This window comes from Oryza glaberrima, chromosome 8 (genome assembly GCF_000147395.1).
Source record: "Oryza glaberrima chromosome 8, OglaRS2, whole genome shotgun sequence".
Taxonomy (NCBI): Eukaryota; Viridiplantae; Streptophyta; class Magnoliopsida; order Poales; family Poaceae; genus Oryza; species Oryza glaberrima.
In genome coordinates this window covers 9,216,376-9,234,936 of record NC_068333.1, presented here as the reverse complement: position 1 = coordinate 9,234,936, position 18,561 = coordinate 9,216,376, and the positions used below count along the sequence as shown (strand labels likewise).

The window sequence follows — 18,561 nt, the reverse complement described above, 5'->3', positions numbered from 1 at the left end:
GCACCATGAGTCGGTCGCAGTCAGGTGCCCCTTCCTGCAATCCCATGCCGCCACGCCTGAACACGGTCGGGAACGCCGTGCCGCCAGCCCGCTCGCTACCTCACCAATACACGCACAAATGACGGGAGGACTTGAATGCGTGTTGTAGCCGTCCCTTCCCCTCTTGGCACCTATAAAAACCCGGCATGCATGCAACGAGCAACCTCTTTCCCCACTGTCCTCCCTAGTAAGGGGCGCAGCTACGGAGGGTGCCGGAGGGGCCAACACCCCCCTCCCTGCTGTACTAACTAGTGCATTAGTTAGCATGTTAATTAGTCTATTATTAATAAACATGATATAGAAAATTAATTAATAAGAAAGACGGAGAGACAACGCAAATCAACTCCTCGTCTTCATTGCTTCGAGCATGGTGTCTCGAGTCTAGAGTCATTTGAAAGATCTTGATTTTAGAAGAATTTTGGCAAAGGTTTCATCGAAATCTGAGTTGAAATGAGGGAGATATGAGCTTTGAAAGATTGGGTTTTGAATAAATTGAATAAAAGGTAAAAGGTTGACAGGTGGGACCGGGAGAGGGTTCGGCTGACCGGTTCAATGGATTTTTTTAAAAAGAGCGGGGCCCATATGTCAGTCTCTGTATTCTTCTCGCTTCGCTCCCTCTCTCTTTGGCACTCTCTCTCTCGTGCACGCGCGTAGCAACGGCCAACGGCGGCTAGGGTTGGGGCTGGCAGCGGCAATCAGGGGTGGAAGTGGTTGCGGCTGAGAAGGCGTGCACGGTGGGAGGTAGAGTTAGGTTAGGGAGGCGGCGCGCGGCCCGGGGGGGTATGTGGCGGCCGGGGTGGTCAGGTGCAGCAGCGGCCTAGCACGGTGTTGCGCCAATGATGGTGTGGCGGCGGTTTAGCACAGGGAAGGGCATGCATGGCTCGGGGTGAGCTGTGGGTAGGTACCCTAAGGCGAGCGGAGCCGAGTGTTTCAACGGGGATGGACAAGTGAGGCGGGGCGGCGGTGTGGTTGGGAGCGGCGGCGACCGGAATGGCGCACGGCGGCGGTAGGCTTGGTCAGTGTCGAGCTGGGCGACGTGCAGGTTTTGGGAGCATGTACGACCCTAGGGAAGTCATCTCCACTTATGGTTGTGGTTGATAGCGTTGGCTAGGGGTGTGGCGGCGATGTCCCGGACGCAGTCACGGGGCGGGCGCACGGGGTCCATGGCGGGGCTCGGCCGGAGGGGATCGGGAGGGGGATGGGATGCGACGTGCACGGTGGGTACCGATGCTGGGTGATTTGGAGCTCGGGTGGCCTTTTGTGGCGACTTGGTGTTTGGCCGGGTGGGAGTGGGCTTGAACAGAGCATGCCCGTGCACGGCGTGCACGCGCACGCTCTGTGATGAGGGCGGCTCGACGGTTTGGGATTTAGACAGCCGGCAGGGCCGGCGGGGAAGGGTTTCTAGGGGGAAGATGTAGAGGTTGGCGACGCGGCGGCTAGCAGGGAGGCCGGGTGCGGCGTTTCACCCTTCGGGTAGCATCGCGCCTTGTTGGCGGTGACAGAGCTGAGGAGGAGGGAGGGCGGCGGCCAAAGGCAAGGGGAGGGAAGGCAGCGGCACAAACCTTGCGGTAGCCGGGTAGCGGCACACCGGGCGGTGATCCTCGCACGAAACTACGGTCGTCGAGGTACAACCTGGGGACAGTCGAGTTCGCGGATCGTCCTCGCTCACCAGGTGTTCGATCGTCGGCACAAGCGAACACATAGTGATATATGGTTAGGTGTTAGCGAGTTAGCGATTGTTAGGGGTTGGGGGTTAGTGCGATAGAAAAGTACAAGGTCAGCGGTTAGAGTGTCAAGGGTTAGATGTTAGGGGTTAGTTGTTCGATCGTTAGCCGTTTTCGGGTTAGTTAATGGCGCGGCGGCCTATCCGTCCCCTTGCTCGACTGAGGCCCAGCCGGAGCCGACCGCGGCGGAGCAAGCGGAGATACGACAGCCTGTACACTTGAGTGGGGTGGTGGAGCGGATGAGCATTGAGTAGGAAGCAGGGGCGAAGACAGGATTTATGGTTAGGGGGTGTGGGTAGGGTGAACAAGTCATAAGTCAGAGTAAGCAATGCCGACGATAGTTTTAGCCTTCGTGTTTAGACGTTATTTTCCGCGTTCGATTAAACAGGTTACGTGTGTGAGGAGTGCGAGCCAGTTGAGGTTGAGACCTTAATTGATCAAGGCAAGTTCCTACGCCCCATTCTTGAACATATTGAGCCTATTTACAAATGTGTTGTTTGCAAATAAACTTGCATGCTATTCATAAATTACATACCTACACTTGAATGATGCCTGCCTTGATATTGTTTAGCCTTACGTGTATTGCACTTCCTTGTCGCCTGAGTCCATTACTTACACGTAGTTGATTACCGACAACTGCTTAGCATTGCTCTTGACGTCTATACATCCCATACTTATGAACAATAAGACTACGGATGGAGGATCGCCCGATAGGGGTGATCATTGATTTATGGGTGGAGATATGTGCGCTGCCCACCCCACTATCATACAGACCAAGTACGACTGTATTTCACGTATGGATAGACCCGATGGATTAGGAAGCTCTCGTGGGGTGGCACCTCAGTCATGGTAGGTTCTGTATGAGAATGTCGAGGATAGTGCAATGTCGGTTTGGTAAATGATGTCTATAACTTAAAATACACCCTATGAGTATATGTAGTAAATATCCCTTTTCCCGGGAGCTCCAGGACTCCCCTCACCATCCGACAGTAGGTAGGTTGGAGTGCCGGGGTGCAATTGGGGCTCATAGTCCTTGGAGCGGGTGCCAAAATGCGAGAGCGACTGAAAAGCCGGGCTGTGGCAAGTCTCATGTGTTGGGACTAGGCTCATTTGTTGGGCATGCCGCGGAGTGCGGGTTTAAAAGCGTAATCCACTGCAATGTGAGTAAACCAATCTATTCGAATAGCCGTGCTCACGGTTAATGATCTGAGCGTCAGGACTTGTACTACTCTTGATTAGACTAATAGATTTTAATCTTGCTTAGGTTATGAAGTGACATGGTAACCTTGCCTAACGGTTATGAAGGTTAGCTAAGTTAGTTGGAGTAAATAAACTTGTGAGGGTAAACCGAACCAGGCAAGGCCTATAGAGGTGGATGAACCCTCGCTAAATGATAACATTAATCTAATGTGTTTTCCAGTCAAAATTGCTATGTCTTAGGTTTGAGAAAAGATTTGGGAAATACACCGCCCTTGGAATTTCCCCGTACATTATATGCATGTCTTGCTAGTAGTAACTTGTTGAGTACTTCTGTGCTCACTCTTGCTTTACCCCTACCTTCTAGAGTCAGAGTTTGTGGATGACCCAACTGAGACCCTCCCCGAAGAAGAAGAACACGTGGTGACGCCACAGGGACTAATTCCCAGCCGTTGCCTGTGGTAATAAAGTCGTACCGCCACAGCCTCGCTTCTGCTACTCTACCTTAAGCTCTTATGTGGGTAATATATCGGCCCTTGGCCTATTTGGGGATCCAGTCGGACATCCCTTGTAATATTAAGTATTGTAAACCTTACGTTGCAGACGATTCTGTACTAATAATGTATTATTTGTATACCAACCTATTGATCCAGTGACTTGGTATTGTTAACACAAGTGGTCTCCTGTGTTTTAAAACCGGGGGCCAACAGTACCCTTGAAAACTCACTCAATCCCTTTTATACCCTTGAAATTTAACCGATGCTTTCTATACTCCCCTGAAATTTCAACTTGATCCCTTCCATTACATTTTCCTTCATTTCACCGTTAAGTTTAGTGGCAAATGTCTTTGATGCCCTTGATGATTTAGGTTTGAATATAAGCTTAAAAAACAATTGAAAATTTTGTTAGAGTGCACGGTATGTGCATTTTATATAACTAATGAGACTAAGTAATAAATTAAATTTTTATTTGAAATTTAATAGGACAATATATTTTTTATCAGGAACATTCTTAAAAAATATCATGTGCATTAGTAATCCTATCTTTGTATGAAAGCTCCTCATTTTTATGACTTTCAAAAAATAAATAAATATATATTTTTTATTTCATTATCTAAAAATAAATTGTCATAACTAATATATCGCATAGCGATCATAACTATTAATAATCTCATAGGACAAACTTTTATATTTTTAGTAATGCAATTCATAAATTTATGTGTTCATCTAAAGGTAAAATGGTCATTTTTATAGAAATTAGATGGTCAACTGACGGGAGAGGCATGGAAGGGATCAAAATCAAAATTTGGAGGTATATAAGAAAGCAAGCAAAATTCACGGGCATAGAAAGTATTAGTTAGATTTTTAGGGGTATACGAGGGATTTTCTCTTTGTTTTGTGGTGGTTACGGTTAAGTTGAACTTCCATCTAGAAAAGGAGGTACACCTGACCACAATTGAACAATGGACTATGCCTTAAATTGTTAGTCCTGTGTATTCAGGCTTTACTCAATTATTTAACTGATACTAGGTTGCCATTAGCATTTCATCTGTTTGGAGTGTATAAGTCATACTCTAGGCCTTTTCATGAGTATCTAGAGATCACCTAAATCTCATAAACTGTGACTAACAATCAAACTCATATATGTGTTTCTTATAATATGTTCTATAGGCCAACATTTCTGCTTTAAGGTATACACCAACTTGCCATATAGGAGAGAAATAAATCAAAGCGATGAGCCCTTTTAAGGCTCTTTCCTCCTATTTGCCCAAAAGTTTGTTTAATCATCATAATTCACGATATCTTTGACCACGTAGGACATGTTACCACTACTATGTAACTCAAGTGGGTCTCAAACTCATCTCACTTGATGCATTTTGCGATAGTCTTCTGAGCAGTCTGGATATAGTTCAATGATATCACTCCAGAGTTTTTTTTATTTTTCTGACATAGTTTAATCTTCTTTTTACGTGACTAGGGTGGTGTTTGGATCAGGGACTAAACTTTACTCCATGTCACATATGATATTTGGACACTAATTTAGAGTATTAAACATAGACTACTTACAAAAACTAATTACATAAATGAGAGCTAATTCGTGTGACAAATTTTTTAAGCCTAATTAATCTATGTTTATTGTAGCATCACATAGGCTAATCATGAATTAATTAGGCCCAATAGATTCGTCTCATAAATTAGTCCTGATTTATGGAATGTGTTTTATCAATAGTCTATGTTTAATACTTGTAATTAGTGTCAAACATCCGATGTGACAAGGTCCAAACAAGACCAGATGACTTTATATTATTTTTTAAACTGTTAATGTTATTAATAATTTATGAGATACAGAGTGCTACCTCTGTCCAATAAAAAAGCCAATATAGGATGTGACTAGATGTTTTCTACTGCCGAGAGTTAATTGTCTCTGAGATGGCACAGCCTCTGGAGTCGGGATTTCCTTTCCCGCCACACTCTCGCCTCGCCGCAAAACTTCCCGCCATTTCCTTTCACGTCGTTCCATCGCCAAAAAGCAGCCGCCTCCCTCTCTCTCTCTCCCAATCCACGCGTCCCCTTTTCCCGTCCCTTCCCTTCCTCCCAAAGCTTCCACAAGAATCCACCCACTTCAACAATGGCATCGCCGCCGGACGCCGCCCTCACCGACTACGAGCGCCTCCGGGAGGAGAACATCCGCCGCAACGACGCCATCCTCGCCTCCCTCCGCCGCAAGGCCTCCGAGCTCTCCGCCGCCATCCAGTCCTCCTCCTCGTCGAAGCGCCCCAAGAAGCAGCCGCCGCCGCCGCGCGCGACCCCGATCCCCGTCGTCCTCCGCCGCTCCCTCCGCACCAGGGGCCTCCCCCCCTCCACCTCCACCTCTTCCTCCTCCGCCGCCTCCCCGCCCGCGCCCGAGTCCCCTCCGGAGGCGCCCTGCAGCACCCGGCTCTCCTCCTCCCTCGCCTCCGCCATCCTCGCGGCCGCGTCCGCCTCGCCAGCCGCGCCGCCTACCGTCCGTGACGACGGCTTCGATGCCGGGGCGGAGCTGGTGCTGAGGCCCTCGCACGTGAGGAGGGTGGTGCCGGACAGGATACTGTCGGTGCGGGTCCTGCCGCTGGTGGACCGGACCGTGGTGGCGGCGGGGAACAAGCTGGGGAACGTTGGGTTCTGGGACGTGGACGGCGGCGCCGTGGCGGGTGCAGATGGGGTGTTCGAGTATTTACCTCACAGGGGCCCTGTGGGGGCAATCGTCTCACACCCAGCTACGCCGCAGAAGGTGATGTTTTTTTCTCTCTTCTACTCGTGCAGACGTGCATGGCATATGTTCTTGAGAGTAACTGAATATTTCCTAGTATGCAAATTGGTGTATCTGAAATAGGAGTATTCGATTGTATCAGTGAAAAACTTGCAACTATGTTTTAGTACAGGCATTAGTTAATTGTTTATAGGGATAATTGACGTTTGGCGCTTTGAGAACGATAAATTTTTAGCACTCTTTTCTCATTGCTAGAGGTCTCGAATAATAAGTTGAGAATTCGTAAGAGATGAAAATCAATTGATTGAAGGAATTTGTTGAACTTTCTTGGCTTCTGAGAATCAAACATTAAGTTAACTTGGATCCCCTTAGATAACTGGATGGTTGATTAATACTAGGGGTTCATTATACGAGTCTAAATGAGGTGAGTGATGTATGATCAAGTGGTGGTGACTTTACAATATAGGGTGAGAGGGGCTGCATGGGAAAGGAAGGGTTAAGGGATACAAGGGATGGCCTAATGTTAGTAGTATTTTCTTTCGCAGCTCAGCTAATCAGCCAGTCATCCTTATGATGAGATAATTTCGGCACTTACTTTATATAAAGCGGACCCAATAAATATAGATGTGCATCTCATAAAAAGTTATTCGCTTATTCTCATGTCTTGTTAATTTTTCTTCCTATTCTACTGTTATTTTTATTGATTTTCTGTGATAAATTTGCGTTGCAGATTTACAGCTGTTGCTATGAGGGTGAAATTTGTCTTATGGACCTTGAGAAAGAGAACTTTAATATGATCTATCTGACTGACTATCCTATTTTCTCACTTTGTCAAGCGCCAAATAGCCCCAGCTCTCTATATCTTGCTGAAGGAAATGATCTGAAACTTTTTGATGAGAGGATGGGTAAGGTGTCAGCCACATGGAATTTACATGATAATAGAATCAACTCAATAGATTTTCATCCAGAGAACACATATATGCTTGCCACAAGTTCAACGGATGGAACTGCTTGTATGTGGGATTTGAGAAACATGAAAGAGAAGGAACCAGAGAGCTTGAAGGTCCTTGAACATGGGAGATCTGTTCAGTCTGCTTATTTTTCACCTAGTGGCCGCATGGTTGCAACTACAAGGTGATCCTTTTCCTAGGCTATTTCCTACACTTCTTAAGTTGCCTTAATGTATGCGATGATTGAATAATAAACATACTCCCTCCGTCCCAAGAAAACTCGATGTGACATATTTTAGAACAACGAATCTGAACAAGCCTTTGTCCAAATTCGTTGTTCTAGGATAGGTCACATCCTAGGTCACATCCTATCCTAGATTGAGTTTTTTTGGGACGGAGGGAGTGCTTCTTTAATCTTCAATAACATTATATCACATCCAGGTCCATAGGATAACAAGAGTCACCATCAAATTGTTCTGCATATTATGATGTGATTCAGTCTTTTAATGAGACTGCTTTAATAGTTTGTCTAGTTGCAGTTGTGCCTTCTAATATATGCTCTGTTGAATCCAATTTATTTTGGCACTTATAGAGACACTGTCTGAGTGCTTGCAGCTTTGTTAGTGCAGGTAGTACTAACTCCATTCTTGCACCTTATTTTGGTATTATTCGCATCTTTTAGCACAATATTTTTTTTCGAGATGTTTTAGCACAACTCACTATCAAGGTGATGGTAGATTTATTTCGTGTAACAAAATATTAGGAATAATTATCATTGTTATCACCTTCTGATCTTAACTTCTCAAGGCACTCATTTCACTCAAAATCTCATGTATAATTTACAACGGAATCAATGAGCTACTACTTTCACATATTATCCATATGTTGCATAGTGATAAATACTCCCTCCGTCCCTAAATATTTGACGCCGTTGACTTTTTTAAACATGTTTGACCGTTCGTCTTATTCAAAAAATTTAAGTAATTATTAATTCTTTTCCTATCATTTGATTCATTGTTAAATATACTACTACTACTCAAGTTTTTTAATAATATTCACAGAAGTTTTTGAATAAGATGAACGGACAAACATGTTTAAAAAAGTCAACGGCGTCAAATATTTAGGGACGAAGGGAGTATAACAGTAGCTCTGTGTAGCATTAGCTAGCAATATAATCCCCTTTTATACAAGATAGGGGGTTGCAGCAATAGTGAATGCTGCATATTTGCTACATATATTTACAAAAATGTACCTAAACTCAATTGTAAGTGAAATAGCTTTGTTCAATTAGAATTAGTTTACGAAGTTTGAAGAACTTTGTGAAATTGAAGCTTTGGCTGAGAATGTTGTTTTAGAGCTGTTAGCTAAGAGTTTTACTCACAAGTATCATCTTACTCTAGCCCAAGTTTTTTCACTCATATTTCAAGTGAGCACCAATAAATGTATTTTCATTAGGTTCTTTTGCACAGAAATAACTCTATTTTTATTGAGTGCAGCCTGGATGATACTGTCCGAATTTTTAGTGTGGATGACTTCGGCAACTCGAGCATAATGAAGCACAATAACAAGACCGGGAGATGGCTTTCTACTTTCAAGTATGAGAGCTCTTCTATCTTTGTAGTTCTTTAATCCCATATCTGAAGAATATTTCTGACTAATCTATTATACCAATGTTGCAGGGCAATCTGGGGCTGGAATGACACTGACCTGTTTATTGGAAACATGGCGCGGGCAATAGATATCATTTTGGTTGATCTGAATGGCAGTAGCCTCTTAGCTATGAACAACGCACGTCTCAAGAGCGAACACATGACGGCCATTCCGGGCCGGTTCTCTGCACACCCATATAAAGTTGGCCATCTTGCCTGTGCAAGCTCTGGTGGCAAGGTGTTTCTTTGGACCAGAGCATGAAGCAGCAAGATCTCCAGTGGCTGGTTCTTTTGACCCAGCTCTTGGTAAGGTGTTAATTTTGACGGTTGCAACACCTAAGCCTTGTTTCATGACCCCTCATGATGAAATGTATAATAGTAGTAGTTAGTCTGTTCTTGCCTTCTGTTTTCTGACGTTTGAGCTCTTGGAGCTTTCATGTATCCCTCTAGGGAAAGTTTGTTTAGTATGATTGGAAGCTATGGAGATAATCATAATATATAGTAGCATTGTTCCTTCAAAGATGGTGTGTCGATGAGCAGATCGTTGCTTGAAAATGCAAAATTGCTGCTGACCAACATCAGTTTGTTTTCATTTTCCCCATCCGCAATTGTTAGCCCTACGTACGAATTTTTGAAAAAAAAAATGTTTCGACTCCGTTGGAACAAATCCGTAAGTTACATGTTACTGAAATTGAAATATTTCCATAGTGCTTTCTTTGCGGATTGTGAAATTTAGAGTGTCATTTACCAGCAATGTGTTATTTAGCGAGAAAAATTGTTCACCTTTATTATCTCCCTCGTGTACTTCTGAAGTTCAGGTCATCAGACACTCCGATTGTTTCGAAACATAAGTATGCAACACCATCTTCGAACGTCATTTAACCTTACTACGTGGTAACAGTCTTCCTGGAGGTCAAATAGATGACTTTCAATAATACATGCAGTGAAATCTCAAAAACTTAGATTGTTTAAACACAATATGATTTAATATGTAGATTTCTCATTAAAAATACTTTCATATATTTTCATTCTTAATAGAAGGTGTATCCAGATAGATGGCTAGAAATTGCAGTATATCTTGAAACGGAAGCTAAGTATTTTTAAAAAATATATAGTTAAAAAAGCAACGATATATGCATTAGGAGGCTACCAATTACTGTCAGCAAAGTAAAAAAAGAGCGGAATTAGTTGGGTAAGGTACCAATTACTGCCAGTTCCACCATGAATTCAACGACGTTGGCGTGTAAAGTGCATGAATAAATATCATGACGAAAGCAGGTGAAACAAACATGTTATAATATAAGGTATCAGCAACACACGTAGGGTACTAGTTTAAACACTGACGGCAAATCAGGTGGTGGCCAGAAAAGAACCAGGGCAACCAAACATCCAATATGATAGCTGGAAGGAGTTCTATACAACAGGGCAAACGACAGCTCTCATGCTCATCATATGGAACATGGAGCCTCCAGAATGCAAAGGAGGCAACCATATTAAGCATGAAACGAGCTTTACAACAAAACTTAGGTTAGATCATCCTCGTCATCCTCCTTTTTCTTCAGCTCATTCTTTGCCCTGAGGAGGAGGGTTGTTTTCCAGGGGTCCTGAAATAAGTATCAGGTATATAAATGAGAAACTAGATAACACATAAGCAGATCTCGTGCACAATATCACTTCTGAAGCACTATTTGAAATAACAATGCCAACAGCAACCAGTGAAAAGATATATGCAAACTTGTACAGCAGAAGCAATACATGACTCATCATAGAAAATGTTATCAACATGGCTGAATATCCATACATCAGTTGGTGCAGCTTGAGCCTAGCGAATGTGGTTTAGGTTGCTTATTTTTATACTTTTATGTAGCACGGGCTTACTGGATTGCAATATCATAGACAAGTCATCCACCAACTGAACATACCAGACGTGTCATGCTGTCAAATTCCTTAATGGCATCAGTGAACTTGGCAACATCTCCTTCCTCCATAGCTGCAGCAAGATCCTGCAGAAAAAAATATTCAGACCCAGAAGCTCCTTCAAAGAATATAGTTACGTTTACTATATAGAGTAATGACCTAACATTTCATGATCACTAGTGGAAAAATATTGCTTATAAAGCCTGGCATGCAATGAATACAAGGAGTGAAAAAAGTGTGCAAAGAGAAGGAATAAGCACTGTATCATACAGATAAAAGCTTGTATTCTCGTGTCCCCGAGAATGTTGGGTCAATATCCTGCAACATAGTTAAACATCATTAGAAAGATGACAATGATAATACCACTAAGATTTAACAAAATAGTACACACCTGATATCGCTCCATTGAATTTGTGATAGCAACAACATCACCTCTGCATAGCTGACAAATGCCTGCGTTGAGGAGAATACCTCTGACACTGTACTTAAGAAGATTATTGTTGATTTGTTGGCGAGCAATTGCTTCAAATATCTCATTTGCCTTCTGGTATCTGAAATAAAATATGAACGAGTTACCATCTCAAAAACAAAGATTTACTTGTTTCATGTTAATTATTTCATGATGTTAATTTGCCTAACAAACACATATTAAGAACAGAAGTTACTAACAGAAACCAAAACAAGGAAAAAGAACTACAACAGAGAATGGGAAGATCTGCACCAATCCGTCAGTAGAGTCAAAGCCCACATCTGCATCAATCCGTTAGAAAACAAGGAAATCAAGCTTTAGGATGTGTAGTTTTCCATGGAGTACAGAATTTCTGCCTAATTTTGCACCATAAATGGAATGCAAGTTGGTGTCATATGAATTGCAACTTGAGTGGTAGTGGGGTTAGATGAGACAATAAAATAGTAATTTGAAGAGCGCTTTATTTCCTCTCAGAACACATCCCAGAAACCATGTCTCCTATACTGTGCTAATCTGTTCCAACCATGTATTGAACCCTGTCACATTGAAACTTTGTGCATAACAACACCACCAGAAGCTGGCCAACACCTACAGGCTCGCCTAGGGATAAGATTAGTTGTTTTATTCAGCATCAAGTAGTTCACTATTCATGCATAAGATCACTTAGTCCAGACTACATGCAGTATTATCAAGTTCGTTAGTGGCAAAACACTATACTTAAGGAGATTAGATTTAATGGGTGAGGTAAGAGTTTCTTCTGCCTGCAATGCAGAATAAACCAATTCCTATAGTTCCTGAAGTACCAATGTGGTCTTTCTTTTGACCAGCTATTCTGCAGTATTTCACCCTCAATCTAACTGGGATGACTCAGATGTTAATAAAATATTCAGCAACTACCACCGTATGAATACAGCAATAAAAAAATAAAAAAGTCAAGAGATACAACAAAACACTGAAGAGGTCGATAAACAAGAAAATGCTATCACATCACCCACAGGAAATATAGACCACGCAATACGCAAGACTAATGTACAAGTCAAACTAGCTGTTTATTTGTTGTTAAAGTAATGAAAAGGAAGGGGCATGGTGCAGGGTTGCAGGCTTCATTGAGATAAAGCATTCATATCAACTTTGGCAGCTTAATTAACATACCATGTTTGAATCAAATCCTCGTATAATAGATTAAAAATTAGAAAATTGCTATGAACCTAATTAAGTTGGATCTTACTGTTCCAACTGAGCAGCAATTTCTGCAACTTTCTGCTTGATACTGTTTGATTGAGATGATTGCCCCTCACTGTCAAAAAGATCAGCCGATTTTTCCAGGTAATCTGAAGCCTTCTCTAAATCTTGTTCTTGATGATATATCTCACCAATGTCCTGAAGATGCATAAAGTTGTCACCACCATCAGCATGACAGATTCCAAATGGAAAAAAATGGTGCTTCATTTTGAAACAAGTCATCATCCAGGCATACCAATCATTATTGAAATAATAATCTTTTTGCATAGAAAAATGAAATGATACTTCACCTTACAATATCTTGCAGCCATGTTCAATCTACCAATTTCCAAGAAAAGATCAACAGCCTGGTTTAGCGCTTGTGCAGCCTCTGCATAGAATGGACTCGATGTTAATAAAGGAAGCTATCTACCATTCTGACGTAAATATATTTTTACAGGGAGAAATCAAACACAAATCAAATCACAGAAAGACTAAGAAGCATAGGTGGTCAAGGATATGTAACTGAAATGAAATTGTACTATTAAATTTCACTATTTTTAATTGTTTAAATGACTTAATGTTAGAGAAGCAATATAGGCTCATTAAAAATAATCAATTTGAATCTCCCAAACTGTAGTCCTTCAAAACAAACACACTGTCACTACATTAAATTTTAGATTCAAACTAGATATGCTGGTATTTATGCTTAATCACCTTATTAGTCCTTTAATCTCCCTGTTTTATGGGGCATAGCAAGTTTTCAACAGGTCTCAATAGCAAGTAATAGCAAAAAGTCTAGTTTTTGCTATATCATCACAAATGCCCAGTGAAATTTTAGAACCATGAAAAGTAGACTACATGTTTTGAGTTAGTCAGATTAGAATGCAACAAATAAATCTCCATTCCATAGATTTAAATTCAACAAAAATTTTACTTGTCATTATGAATACAGAATTAAAAAATTCTATTGCTAACACAGGTTGAAAGGGAACAGTTCTTATCAGATCAGAATCCTATAGATCTATAAAGTTCATCCCCACTAAATGTAGTTAATATGCTAATTCTCTCTTCTCTCATGAAACCACATCACCTCACTTGTTTTTAGCCTTTGGATGATTCATCAAGGGTGTAAATTGCTTCTATTCACATCACCTCAATTTATTTTAGCATTTGGATGATTCATCAAGGTGCAAATTACATCTCTTTCCCCCAGAAGGCACACCTTACAACCCAATCATTTATAACTTTCGGATATTTGATAAAGGTACAAAAATATATAAAAACATGAAAAAAAAATTATATAGTAGATAAGAAAGAAAATTTTAGAATTCATATATATTATATTATCACACAATTCTCCCACAGTAACACGCGGGGTACCCATCTTGTAAGTACAACATAAGTGAACCACATGTTCCGTACTCAAATGAGAAGAGAAACAGTGCAACATACTGTTTCACGTCTATCTAACTATCTTACTAAGAGAATGCTAGAAGGAGCAACTTCGTTCACTCTCAGGAACTATAAATTACATGTTAATTGGAGGAAAAATGATAGATCTATGTCATAGGTGTCTAGATTATTATAACAGCGCCAATTAACCGCTAAAGTTGTATATGAAACAGAAGCAAGAATTCTATGTCAAATACAACTTTAATCTAACAGATTTTAATTTAGCAATGTGCAACTGAATGGTGATTGTAGAGAGAAGGATAAAAAATCACAGAAATTAAAGATGCGCTCATGCTTGAAGTTGTAGAAAGTACCTTGAGGAGAGAACTTTTTATAGCAATTTGCCGCCTCGACATAAGCTGAGGCAGCTTCATGCTTACTGTCACCCTGTTCAGAAAAGGAACAAGCAGAATAAGTATCATATTTGATTGCCGTGCAATGAAGTTGACAAACTGATAGACCAAATAAACGATTGCCGTGCAATGAAGTTGACAAACTGATAGACCAAATAAAAGGCAACCTTCAAATGGCAGTTAGCAATCTTGATGTACACTTGTGCAGCTCTGCTCCCTGCAACAAAAAAAAAGGTTATAATTATTGCAAGAATAAGGGTGTGTTCTCTCAAAGACAAAAGTAGTAACTAAACCATCTTACTACAATATAGTGAAATAAATGCTTGAGTTTATCACGACAAAAAATTATCAGACATGCAAATGCTAAAAGAACAAACTGGAAAGATGCAGGTCGAATGTAAGCAAAAGAGTCATGATGTACTATAACAACACTATATATCCATCATGTTAGACCAGACCGCTACATCGTTTCTAACGTCCAACAATGCACATTAAGACATAGAGACTTGTATTTGGATTAGATACCAGTTAAGAGTTTATTGTTAGTTTGAGTTGCATCCCATGCAAGAACCTTAAGTCTAATGAACACACCCTATTGTTAGTTTGAAACAATGGATTAAACAACAGTTGCATATATCGATTGATTCATGGAATTAAGTTCAGCATATAATTTTCAGTTCATCTTGCATCATTGCCAAATAGTGTCTTAACAGTAACCGATAAGACGCCACCATCTGCGTATATTTTGGGATCAAATCCGATAACATCCGCTGACAAAACAACAATCAACCTACTCCTTTGCGATTACAAAAGATCCCCTAAAACCGCGCCTCACTAATCCAACCACGCCTCGCGCATCAAAGGATCGCGCCAAATTACGCGGCAGGTTGCTAGATCCGCAGCCAAAGATCCAGTCCTAACCCCACACCAAGCAGGATGATGCCAAACCCGGCGACCCCATCGCCCGATCGAGCCGCAGATCTCACAGGAAAACGAACCACAAATCACCCCTACGCCGATCGATCGGAGCAGCGCGCGAGGGGGGGTTGGATTGGGGAGGAAGGAACCCGTCTGGGAGTGGGGGGACTCACAGTTCTTGGCGAGCTTGAAGGAGTTGGCCCCCTTGTCGAAGAGGTCGGCGGCGTCCTCGTACTTGGAGCCGAAGATCCCCCACCCGGAGAGCTTCTTCTCCGCCTTCTTCTCGAAGTCATCCCCGCGGGCCTCGTGGTCCCCCATCGCCTCCGCCTCCGCCTCCGCGCTCCGCCCTGCGCTTCTCCCGGCGGCGAGGAGACGACGACGACGACGACGAGGAGATTCGCGAGCAGCAGATGGGAAGGGAGAAGCGGAGAAGGCGAGAAGAGGAGAGGAGGTTGTGGATGCCTTCCTGGTGAGTTCTCCGGTTTATTGGGCCGGGCCGGGTCGGTGCCTGTGGGGCCCACCGCCGGTCGTGCGGGTGACAAGTGGGGAGGGGAGCACACGTGGAGGATCGGCTAGGGCATGGCCGAGTCATGGAACCTATAGCCACAGTAAAGAAGATGCCAGATGAAACCATACCTGTGAAGGATCTTCACCCCAAAGCAAGCTACGGCAACATGGTATTTTTGTGTGTCAGCCCCTGTCAGTTAGTTGCTTTTGTATTTAAATCCTCATGTTTTCTTTATTCACATGTAAGTTCAACATTTTACTAATAGACCCTCAAAATCAGAAGCCACCTCCTCCCTTTCCTTCTCCCTCACTTCTCCCCCCGACTCCTCTCTCCCTCTCCCTTCCCGGCGCGTCCCCTCTCTAGCGGAGCCGCCACTATCCTCCCCGACGCGGCCTCTCCCCTTCCCGGCGGCGCCGCCACTCTCCTCTCTCTTCGGCGGCGCCGGCTCGAGGTGAGGCGGCGGAGGTGCGGATCAACGCGGGGGGTGACGGAGGTGCGGATCGACGTGGCAACGATGGATCGACGGGGCGGCGGTGGCAGATCGACGCGGCGGTGCTCAAGGTGGCGAAGCTTTCCGAGTAGGTCCTCTTCTCCCGCGTCCACCCTCTCACCATCTTCTTCCCTAGTGCGGGAGTTAGTTTTCCACAACGGCGCAAGGCGACGGCTCTGGGGGAGGCCTCTCCCCAACGCGGCTCCTCGCCCTTTCCTCGCCACAGGTCTGACAAAACCACACGATATTCTGCTAGGGGTCACGCAGCTCTACTAGGATGCAGTCCTAGCGGAGCTGGTGCAAGTATTCGCCTCGGACAAGGTGAGACCATGCTCTAGCGTGGAGCGTTGACCATGGCCTTAGGCCATTACAATGTGGATTCATCATTTCAGAAGCCCTAGATGCAATGTAAGAACAAGACATTTATACCATACAAACCACAGCGGAGGCCACACCTAGGTATCCTATAATACTATACAATTGATCCCCACTTAGTGTAGTTATTAGGGATTTTCCTGAGCTGTAGTTAAGCCACGTCACCCTTTTTTTTCAGCCGTTCGATCGAATCCTCACCAGCCGTTGGATCGCAATCCATCACGCACATCCCTCCACCACCGATTTGTTGTCCCCGCCGCCGCCGGGTCTCCCCATCACGCACGCGTGCTTCTTCCTCTCCCCATCGCGCGTGCTCGCTTCCTCTCCCCATCGCGCGCACGCCAGCGCGGGCCCGCTGCCGAACGCCCTCGCTTCCTCCATCGCGCACGCGCCAGGCGCGGGCCCGCCGCCGACGCCCTCGCTTCCTCTCCCGGGCCGAGATCGCGTCATCGCCGTGCCGCGTTTCCCCAATCTCTGGCGCACTCTACCGGCGCCGCTTCTCCTCCACCTCTGCCAGCGCTGCTTCTCCTCCGCCCCACACCCCTCCACTCCTCCCCCCTCCCACACACACACACACCCCGGGGGCGCCCCAAGTTTCCCCACCCCCTGCGTGCGCCGCTTCTCCTCTGCCTCCCCCTCCCCGGCAATTCTTTCTCCACGCTCACCAACGAGGTCCTTGATGGCTGCCATTAACACAGTTACTCCCGGTGTCCGTTACGCGAAATCATCATCGTCATTCACTTATTATGATGTGCCTTCAATCCACAAAAGCTCAGTTCCTTCGTTCTTCTCCGCCATCTTTGTTTCATCCGAGTTTTCGCCTCTACGAGATTGTGCGTTCTCCCACGGGGTCCATAGGTACTACTCAAAATGCTTCCAGTTATTATTTGATTGGTTGAGTGTTATATACTTATATTCTTCTTAGGTTCATTTTCATCTCTTCGTTTTTTATATGTCCAGAACGGTATTCCTTGATGTGTCACCAACGGCCTTCCTCTTGACTGTATTTTGCTGCTCCTGTCGATATTCAATCTGCAGAGATAATTCTGGTATGTTACACTTCCAGCATTTCTTACTTCCCCCCTATTTTTTTACTGTTCAGTTTATATTCAGTTCAAGCAATTTCTTTTGTGTGAATATGAATACCTTATATGTCCACCTGAATATACACTTTAGTTATACCCCCTGGATGGTCACTATATCCCCTATGTTTGCTCTATCCTCTTTGTCCGGGAAAAATCCAATGATTTTGTATCCCTGGTTATAGGGATTCTTTGTTTGTATTGCCGGGTAGAATGGATAATGCACCAGGTACTTCTCATCCTATTGTACGCCGTCGTGGTCGGCCACGCCGAAGTGCCTTTATTACTCCCATGCCACAGCCTAACCCAACTGCTGCTGCTGAGTCTCGGCGCAGGCGTAGGCAAGTTATCGATGCAAATAGGAACAGAGGTTGGTTAGAATATCATAATTCCTTGAAATTAATTTATACATAATGGCCAAGTAGCTCGCATTATAAATCTCTTCCTTTTTATCTAGCATCAACCTCTGCAAATCAACGTCCAGTGCGCCAACGGTTCATTGGAGAATCCTCTATTTCTAATCTTACAGAGCAAAATGAACCCCATATTCATATTGGTTCCATTCCATCAAATCAATCATTCAATCACAGACGTAAGGTTTTTTTGGGCTCCTCAAATCTTACTGTCATGAATAATTTTATCTTAAAAAAATCATTACATTTATGCAAACCTTTCAGGCACTATATATGAACCATTAAACCTTGGTGGCCCACACCATTCTTGCGTGCACTGCGGTGCCTTCTTTTGGTATGAAGAACGCATACGTAGAGAGAGGCACACTTCAAATCCTTCATATAATTTGTGTTGTAAGGGTGGAAGTATCTTGCTACCACCATACCAACCTCCTCCACAACCATTATTGAATTTGTTGACTTCACAGGACAGAACTCTTTCTAACCACTTCTTTGATCATATTCGTCAATATAATAGCATGTTTGCAATGACATCTATGGAAGCTAAAGTAAATG

The 18,561-nt window shown here is 43.6% G+C and overlaps 2 protein-coding genes across 2 annotated transcripts; one reads left to right on the top strand and one right to left on the bottom strand.

The window, feature by feature from the left end:
• The first annotated feature begins 5,509 nt into the window (after window positions 1-5,509).
• On the top strand, window positions 5,510-9,994 carry LOC127781947 (uncharacterized). The gene is made up of 4 exons (XM_052309018.1): window positions 5,510-6,227; window positions 6,937-7,340; window positions 8,653-8,751; window positions 8,836-9,994. Exons 1-4 carry the CDS (start codon window positions 5,589-5,591, stop codon window positions 9,065-9,067), a joined length of 1,374 nt encoding a protein of 457 aa, XP_052164978.1. The 5' UTR covers window positions 5,510-5,588; the 3' UTR covers window positions 9,068-9,994.
• A 90-nt stretch (window positions 9,995-10,084) lies between these two features.
• On the bottom strand, window positions 10,085-15,605 carry LOC127781948 (alpha-soluble NSF attachment protein 2). The gene is made up of 9 exons (XM_052309019.1): window positions 15,312-15,605; window positions 14,388-14,437; window positions 14,182-14,254; window positions 12,724-12,803; window positions 12,420-12,571; window positions 11,114-11,273; window positions 10,993-11,040; window positions 10,728-10,808; window positions 10,085-10,409 (listed from the first exon to the last, which is right to left on the bottom strand). The coding sequence occupies exons 1-9, from the start codon at window positions 15,454-15,456 to the stop codon at window positions 10,329-10,331; spliced, it is 870 nt and encodes a 289-aa protein (XP_052164979.1). The 5' UTR covers window positions 15,457-15,605; the 3' UTR covers window positions 10,085-10,328.
• Between the last annotated feature and the right edge of the window lie 2,956 nt (window positions 15,606-18,561).

Bases quoted from the DNA above. Each gene is read 5' to 3' on its own strand.
- LOC127781947 (XM_052309018.1), top strand. From the start codon at position 5,589: ATGGCATCGCCGCCGGACGCCGCCCTCACCGACTACGAGCGCCTCCGG. The intron at 6,228-6,936 runs GTGATGTTTTTT...TTTGCGTTGCAG, and splicing joins ACCCAGCTACGCCGCAGAAG to ATTTACAGCTGTTGCTATGA. The intron at 7,341-8,652 runs GTGATCCTTTTC...TATTGAGTGCAG, and splicing joins CGCATGGTTGCAACTACAAG to CCTGGATGATACTGTCCGAA.
- LOC127781948 (XM_052309019.1), bottom strand. From the start codon at position 15,456: ATGGGGGACCACGAGGCCCGCGGGGATGACTTCGAGAAGAAGGCGGAG. The intron at 12,804-14,181 runs GTACTTTCTACA...CATTCTATGCAG, and splicing joins TAAAAAGTTCTCTCCTCAAG to AGGCTGCACAAGCGCTAAAC. The intron at 10,809-10,992 runs GTATGATACAGT...TTTTTTCTGCAG, and splicing joins GAGAATACAAGCTTTTATCT to GATCTTGCTGCAGCTATGGA.